Source organism: Hyposmocoma kahamanoa, unplaced genomic scaffold, assembly GCF_003589595.1.
Source record: "Hyposmocoma kahamanoa isolate Upper Pololo Valley unplaced genomic scaffold, ASM358959v1 62, whole genome shotgun sequence".
Classification (NCBI taxonomy): domain Eukaryota; kingdom Metazoa; phylum Arthropoda; class Insecta; order Lepidoptera; family Cosmopterigidae; genus Hyposmocoma; species Hyposmocoma kahamanoa.
The window spans coordinates 12,631,266-12,640,566 of NW_020653850.1; the positions used below are offsets into that span (position 1 = coordinate 12,631,266).

The 9,301-nt window shown below is 36.8% G+C and overlaps 1 protein-coding gene across 3 annotated transcripts in view; it reads right to left on the reverse strand.

Annotated features, from left to right (window-relative positions):
* The window catches only part of LOC113229676 (baculoviral IAP repeat-containing protein 3), a 27,136-nt gene extending 19,239 nt beyond the window's left edge, over positions 1-7,897 (reverse strand). For 2 of the 3 annotated variants that reach the window (XM_026463348.1, XM_026463354.1), the window contains exon 1: positions 7,804-7,858. In XM_026463348.1, coding sequence (XP_026319133.1) covers positions 7,804-7,843 — 40 coding nt within the window. In that variant the 5' untranslated portion in view covers positions 7,844-7,858. Of the gene's footprint in view, positions 1-7,803 lie in introns of all 3 variants that reach the window. The other variant, XM_026463349.1, reaches the window with a different exon arrangement.
* Between the last annotated feature and the right edge of the window lie 1,404 nt (positions 7,898-9,301).

Below are 9,301 nucleotides of genomic sequence, written 5' to 3' on the forward strand. Positions count from 1 at the left end.
AAATTGCCTATCCTCTTTGTGGCGGCCATATTTACAGAAACATAATTTAAACTTCATGTTTAGGCTGATGGCTTTGCAAGCCTTAATAAAAAAATAAAAAAATAACCACTCGACTACAATTTCTTTTTTCACTTAATTTGTTTTTTCTTTTTTGTAATTCGTATGTTTTCATCTTTGAAACAATTAAATAATGCCATCTTGTGTGCTTCGGTATTGCAAAAATACTTAGAAAAGATTAGTACAAAATTGGGAATAACCTGCCACAGGTACGCGATTAATCTATTTTGGTTTTGTTCTGCATTATTACATAATGACGATAATGCTATCTCAATATTATCTGCCTGTCTAGCTCATTCCCAACAGATACACGAGTAGAATGTCGCGTCTATCCCCGATACTACGCTACTGATACTCTTTGACAAAATTCAACACTAAAACAAAACACTATCACTGTTGATACTGATCACTATTGATATCTTATTTTGTTTGAACCATATAGTTACTGTGAATGTTCTTGTCTATAGATTTGAAGTCTTTGCTCAAAACCTTTTTATGACTGTAGTTATGGTTTTCGTTCCTATCCCATCTCTAATATCGATGTTAATTATCCAATGTATATGAATACAATCAATATGATCCACCCTTCGACCCTAATCGTATGAAAGAGACAATTGTAGCTAAAAATCTGTAACACTAGTTTTCTATAATGTTAATAATATTTTAAAAATTAAAAATTGAAATACGTTAAGTTGGCTTCATAACCGGTTCACATAATTAAATGCCTTCATTATGAATCTAAACGTTCTACCCGATTGAAATTTAGGAAAAGGTATTTAAAACTTTAATATATATTATAATTCAAATCAAATCTATTTATTTAACATACACTGACTGAGATGATTCTAGATAGATATATGTAGAAGTACATACGCATTGTGTAAAATCCTAATTAAATTCGAAACATACACAAATTTCAGAATTGGAAAAGTTTCTTATTATGTCTTACATAATTGTATACTTTATAGTATTTTTAAAGCCTTGTAAATCATCTATTGCAATAGTCTATAATTCTATCATGCAACGTTTCAATGTATTTAGTGCAAAAATTCTATTGCGCAGTTTTTACTACGAAGTTACGCTCGGCGAGGACGCGCCGTCGCTTGTTTATTCAAATGTCGACTGAGGGTATTGCCAAAAATGTTGACGTCATTTTACAAAAAGAAACTTAAGTTTCACATACATTGTTAGTTTTCTACTGCAAAATGTCTGTACACGCAATGCTTAGCATGCGATGTTATTCAAGTGATTGGAAAATGTCTTCCTCTCCAACAACAAGGAGACACTAGATTCTAATAAGAAGCGATCGTTGTTGTAACAAACGACCTTTGTTTAAGATACGTTCGTTTGTTCAACTGTCGATGTCTTCCGAACAAAGAAATGATTCTACTCCTTCATTACAGTGCTTACAATTTTTTAATCTATTTAGTTTACCTACATTAGTTTACATTCGATGGTATTCAATTATTATTATACAGTACATGTAACAATACTGATCCAAATAATGAAAAAAATATATGATTATTATTATTATACAGAGCAAGTAAGTATACAGACAATATACTAGCAATACGTCTGTACACGGTGAAAGTGAAACAATACCAATTTTGTCACTATTGACTTCTATACTACCTGCCTTTCTATAAATAAATTAGTTATGAATAATGAGTTTGTTGTTGTTGCGTGTCTTGATAGGTAGGTTACAACACTTAGGTAATTTAAATATATTTTATAATAATAATAATAATAACGAACACACTCAACATAGCCCCGCACTAGGGAAACCCTGTGTCGCAGGTGCCATGGACACACACATAGACAACCACAAATTACACCCAAACTCACAAGAGAAACAATTGTAGGCCATACAGCTATTTCTCCCGGCCCGGGAATCGAACCTGGGACCTCTGCATGGCAGTCACGGCATGATAACCGTTCGGCCACAGAGGCAGCATTCTATATTTAGTTAACCGTACAATACAACATTGCCGCATAGGTGTCAATTAAATTAACTGATTTGAAAATTTAAGGCCTCGCAACGAATTCAAGCAAAAACTTTAAAAATGCCAGTAAAACAAGACGCTAACAACTTAGCGCACGTTCAAGTAATTGCCCAGTGCACCGGTCGTCTAAACCAACTCAGCCGAAGCCATTTGCTCTGTTTGTCCAACGGCTAGACCTATCAAGTTTCTCTTGCCATTTCGTACTATCGTGACCTAAAACGCGATCAATATGATATTTGCATCTCAATAGTACCGTGTCATGATTTCATGATGCGCATCTCATTTCTGCGAAGTGAAGACGCATGGTGGGTACCTATTTGCATCGTATCTTGTAGTTAGGTTAAAATTTTTTCTCAATAATTGCGCTGTCACTTTTGTAGGTGAATGTAGGCGTAAATATGTGCACATATTAGTGCAAGGATCTCCTTTCACGTCGCTTCTGCGGAGGAGTCACACAATGAACATTGTTCAGTCTTTAAAGAAGCGAAGAATAGGTTCATGCAACAATAATGTGATACTGAGCCATTGTCTGGCTATTGTATGCGAAATACAAACACAGAGGCGAAAAGAAATAAGAATTCGCTTATCGTTGTTCTTTCGTAAGACCTGGAATTGGAGGACTCAGCATATCCAGTTTAACTATGTTCGTTGCGTTTTTGAATATGGTGAAATGAGCCATAGTATTTTCGAAGCAGTCCACATTAGTGTAAAACGTCACGTACACTGGTGGTATTAGTGCGACTAGAGACAGTAAGAAAACAGCAATGAAGTACATCCAACTGGAGCTTTTGAGGACTTTTAAGTTCATTGTTGATGATGACTTCATTCGTTGTATATTCGGTACGCCTTGACCTGTCATATCATACGACGTACCTGATCGCAAATACATATTAGACGACATGCGACGCATTTCTCAAGGTTTTTTTAAATGTGTAATACAGTGTACGTAAGAATTCACAATTATTTTTGACTGGAATAACTTTGATTATTCATAGCCTAATAGATTTTTTGCAATTAGATCACACAAGTTTAAGTATCAGCGGAGGTTATCATTGATTTACTTAGTCAACAGTTATACAAGAAGGTTCAATGTGCTCAAAAGTTGGCAAGCAGCTTTCCATTGGAAAGGATTTGAGTGGTGGTGGTTGTGACTTTCGCAAGCCTCGACGCTGACGCTGCAGAGCGCCGACCTACCGGCGTGCGCGTCGTTGTGGATAGAAAGCGTTGTGACCTCACTTTCACTACGATGAATATACGCCATATTTACTTCATTGATTACTAGGCTTGAGGTAGACTACTACCTCATTTTCACAGAGTAATCATTCCAACTCGTATCGTAACTTTATGTAGTTGTATGTACTCGTAACGTAACGGAAATGATGTCAAATATGAATCAATTTATGAACTCACGTGTTTGTTTGTAAATTTATTATTATTAATTATTATTAATTCATTTGTAATTATATTTCTTTATAAATACACGGTAACACGTACATCTTCTATTAACAGGTATGTATGCTTGTCATATCAATCATTACATTAGGATCGGTCAATATTTGTGTTGATGGATAATACTTTTCAATCACGATTGTGCTCATTAAATAAATAAACATTGGCTATCGCTGTACGTGATGGTAAACATTTCCGAGCTTTCATTCAACGAACTCGTTGAGGCAATTTACCCAATGTCAATTGATAAATTTCCAATAACATCTACAATTGAAAAGGACAGATATGCGGGACTCACTCGTTTGAAACATCATTGAAGACCAACGAACAATTTGTAACGCCATTTAATTTCATATACAAAATACCCATGAGAAACATACGCCCTGCGGGAGGTCCAAATTTTTTACACAAGAAGTTTCTACGCTAAAAACTTTTTGAGAAAATTTCCAACTGTTCGATTTTGGAGTTTAGTGTTGTGCCACACTAATAATACGGCATTGTTTATATATATTATTCTTAACCGTAACAAATGCAATAATGAAGCTTGAAAACACTAAATGACTGAGAAACCGAAGAACATCAAAATAAGACGTTAAACAGGAAATATAACCCTAATGTCAACAATAGCTGATGCATTATTTAGGAAATATGTGAGGATATTACGAGAGTTCTTAGTAGTAGAAAATTACATTTTGTACCAGGGCAGGCGGATGCTCGGTACATTGGAGCGCAACCGTTGTGGGCTGCTGCACGGAATGTTCTTGAACTATACAGCCGTAATAGACGTCTAAAGTTCAACAGACATTAGATTTTAATGCTTTATGTTAAAGTGCCTTTAGAAACGAAGACTACTTGTGACTTATGCCGTTTATTGCCACAAGAACGTGTAATTTCGTAGCTATGAATATCAAGTAAGTTCTCCAATTTGTGTCTGTGGATGTAGTCTTTGACGCTTTAAAGTAGGGTTTGAAATTGTTTGCTTTATGGAAGTTTCTAGAGTCTGTTTAGCGTTGATGAATTTCATGAACCGCTTCCGCCGCTAGCCCTTCCGTCTCGGTTTGGTGGTTGTAGACATTCCTGTGCCTGCCGAGGAGCCAGCTAAGGAATGCTGACCAGACGGGATGGCGTGATAGCTTAATGCATCAATCCCACTCCGCTCTCATACATTCCTCGCGAGATAGTTAATGTTGTTCTTACCGTTTTTACGATCATACCTTTGAGTTCTTATAATTTTATTTACCGAAATCGTAGAATTGTATGTACTTGTCCTTTCGTAAATGTGTAGCCACCTTCTTGAACTTTACACAGTCATTGTTTTCACTGAGATCTGAGTACGAAGAATGCAGTTTGTTCTTATCTTCATAAACATGACCTTTGACAACTTATTGTAGCTTTAAATAAACGTAAATAGTCATCGGGCGTCATTGCTCATAAAGCACAGATACAGGGAGCCAGTTTCTTGTAGATAAAAACTAACTTTTTATCTGTTTCTGTGAATCGTGAGAATGCTCATGGAGTGCGGCCCCATATCTTTTAGTTCACTGATCCATTCATGGAAGCCAGATCTCTGGTCCCACGCATATGCTTTGCATCTGTGGCTATAGTTGCAATCATTCTAAGATTAAAATTCCTTTAATGACAAATTCATTTTTGCCTTTTAAATTATGTATGTACGTTTCAAATGTACGGAGAACGGTATATTTAACAATTTTTTTTCAGATTAACTCACTTCGAGTGAAAAAAAATAATTGTTCAGTTTCGTTGTAAAGTAATGCATGTATTGATAGTATTAGTTTAAGTAAGTATACATATCTATTTAAAATATACCGACATTGTAAAAATAGATGTTTAGAAAGTAGCCAGCTACGCATATTGATAACTATCATACCACACATGGTGTATCACAGATTTGTCAATGAGCTTCATGAATTATGGGAACATTTTTTAGAGCGTAACGGTTTTTGTATTATTTTTTGTCGCCTCTGACCGTGTGAAAGGACTTCAATGGATTCTACATGTGCATGGGTCGACCACATAAGCTTGACAGTTAATAAGCCCAACATTTGCTCTTTTAGAGTGCCAGTAAATGTAAATCGAGAGGGGAAGGGGAGTTCTACTTACTGTGGTGTTATGATAGGCTTCAATGAGTCGTTTCTTTGAACGTAACTGAAGACGTTGTTTGCTATATTCACACGGAGTTTTTACTAGAATTGTGCAAGTCGTGTGGAAATTTTCCCAGGGCTAGAGCTAGACGAGCTTGACGTGTATAGATAGTGACAGTAAAAACATGTTCTGTTGGAAACTTATCGATGATTTCTATACGCTGGGCGCATGTACTTAACAAGCCTTTGTTCTCGATTCCTTTTTCCTAAAGGTTCACTTTAAATATCAAGGCCTCCAAATAAGAGGTGATTACAATATCAACGAATCAGAACCTTACAATTGCGTAATACTAATGGAATTAACTATGCAAAGTTTCGTTACGTAAGAATTGTTTTTTCAAAGCACGGGTGAGAGTAGCTCACTGTTCATCGTTATTTCCTATGCCAAAATCACAAGTTGTAAACTGTTGTAAATTTTATTTATTTACATTCTTTTTTCTATTTAAATACATTCCTCTAAAACTTTATAAAATAAAAATAGCATGTTGACCAAAATACGACTTTTTGCTACCGACCGAAACATAAACACCATAAAAAACGTGTTCAACTAGCCGTGTCCGAACCCTTTCCCTCCGTATTGGAATGCTGATGTGGCCATCCGACCGTCCTTCAAGAGATTAAGGGACAACGACTTACCCTAAATTACTATTGATGTTAATAACCAGTACTCTCATTAAATGTTAATTAGTTAATGGACTCAGGAAAATCCTGTTTCGAAATTATTTTGTATTCTTAATTCCATTTCTAACTATATTCAACATTGTTATGTTACACAACACGTAAAGTGCCATTTGGAATTAGTTATACAAGTATTTTAAAACTTTACGATATCTGTATACACTTAATTAGGTATTAATTACATATTTGTAGACGTCGTCAAGAATTTGCTAGAAGGCTCATGAAGAGAGCCATTTCCACACCATTTCCGAAAAGAAGCATTTTTTTGTGTATTGACATCGATTGATTATCCCATATACAAATAAAAAAAAACTTAAAAGAGAAATCAGACATTTAAGCAAATTTTTATAGAAAAATAAAATAATTCTTATTTTGATGTTTTACTTCCAATTAAATTAAAGATTCCGTTTAAAGACTTTTCAATTACCTTGCTTGTATGATTAGCACCAAGTTATTGTTTGTAATCTTCGCATGCACTTTTGTGATAAAAAACTGTTTTTTTGTCCGAGTAAATAACTTTAATTATCTTTTACGACAGCTGTTTATAGGTATTAGCCACTCCGTTATTACATTTTGCATGTTTTAATTTAGCATGTGGTCCATCAATACTCTTACTTACCTATATTAAATGAAAAGGAAACCGTGGTAAGGAAATGTCATTATACGGTTTATTCAACACTAAACCTTTGTTCTTTGGCATGTGGATGTGGAGCGGCGTGCGCGGTGCGCCTGCGCAGGCGTATTGGTTGCGTTCTCACGGGAACCGCGCGGTGATTGCACCGCATTACGCTCTGCAGTGGGTCGCAACAACCGCCGCTCCACATACAGCCAATAAGTGTGGACATGCCTTTATATATTTAATAAAGAAACGACAAAGAAATAGGCATAAAATTAAAGCATATTCTTATACCCATTGTAAAATGCCTTGTAAATACGTGTCATTATCCCTAAGTAAATACTGACTATAGCTATTATTAAAATCGATGCTAACAGCACGTTCCCGTGGTATAGTTATGCTGATACGCTGAAAACGTTCGCTAATAAAATTACTGCAACAGAATATTTGACTCATTTTGTTTAATGCATTACGAAGAAGATGGATAAATGCCTCAACTACAAGTTTAAAGGGACAACGAGCGACTGTGCAAAATATTTGATAATTTTTATGGCAAATTGTACAGTGATTAGATTATTTCTGACGGTCACAAAAAAAATTGTAATACAAATATTTTTTTACAGTGACATTTTCACTGAAATATTGCATTTGAAGTCGGTGATGGGGAAATGTTCCTCAATGTAGGTACTTGTCAAATACCCTGTGCAATAACAGGGCCTTATAAATAAGCCTTTGTTCTTCTACTAAATTAATTATATGGTAAGTTTTTGCAATAAGCGCTACAGGAGAGAATTGCAATTTCTATCTATTACTTTGCCAGAAATAAAACAACACTTACCGTTGCCAAATAAATGTAAAGTCCTTTGTGTGTCGGGCATTTGTAGTTTTGAACACGAGTCACTTAAATGAAACACTTGCACTGTCAGGTAACGCATAGATTGAAATGAACATGAACTATCTATACAATTTATGTTATCACAGATTACTGTCTTAATTTGTTTATCTTATCAACTGGATACTTCTAGAACTGGATACTTCTAGAGCAAAGATTCGTAGAATTGGAACGCACTGATGACGTTCACGAGGTTCTGCAAAGCGTGGTTGAAACGTTGAGGACAGAGGACATCCAATTTTACCGATTGCAGCGTACAGGTGCGAAGTTCAAACTCTCGGATGAGACTCTTCGGCTAAACGATTCTCAACGACTAAACGACGAGAAGACACTCGGGCCACTTCGTCAGAGCGGTCAGACCTCAACAAGAAAATTGCGAATATGGTACGGCGCGACCTTCAGAGCTCCAGTAGACGCCTCATTGAGGAGGCAATAGCAGGCCACCTGCCGAAGCTTACAACACACGATGGTCGAACTATAACGTTGAAGTCGGAGCTTCGACGCTCGCCGAGATAGAAAACTTCTATGGCCGGTTATACGCTGCACATGTTCCTCGGTCCCTACACGACAACCACAATCCCAGAACTGCCCTGATGCGCCACAATACCGACGGCCTACCAGATATCAGCCAAGATGAGATCGTATTGATTCTAAAACAGCTCAAAGGCGGAGTTAGGTACTTCAGAACTTCTGAATCTTCTGAGTTCCAGTCATCAAGGAGTTCCTTGAAAAGTCATCCAATGTGGGAGAATTCGTAAAACGTGGAACAGGAGTATTGTAGTTCTCTTTTTCAAAAAAAGGAGACAAATCTGTACTTAAAAACTACAGACCCATCTCACTCCTGAGTCACGTATACATATAAGCCGTTTTCGAGAGTCATTACGAATCGTCTCGCCAGAAGACTCGACGAGTTTCAGCCACCGGAGCAGGCCGAGTTTCGACGAGGATACGGCACCATAGCACATACACACACAGTGAGGCAGATTATACACAAGTCAGAAGAGAATAATCGGCCCCTGTGTCTAGCCTTTGTGGACTATTGATTCTGTCGAAACCTGGACTGTCTTGGAATCCTTGCTGCGATGCCAAGTGGCATATCGTTACATCGAAGTACTGAGAAGTCTGTATAACGCCGCCATGATGAGTATCCAAGTACAGGGCTAGCAGTTTAAACCCATCCACTTACGTGCTATTTTGGTGGTGGGCTATTTTGAGTGTGTGTATTATTATTATTACGCCCTCCGGTCAGGTGGAGTGACGACCTGTGAAAAGTTGCTGGCGGGAAATGGATGCGACAAGCTGAGTACCTGGCGAATGTGCGCTCATTGGGGGAGGTCTATGTCCAGCAGTGGACTGCGATAGGATGATGATGATCAACTGGAAACGTATTTAAAATTAAACTAAAAATGTTGCACGAACGTTGCCACAATAGTGATAAAATATA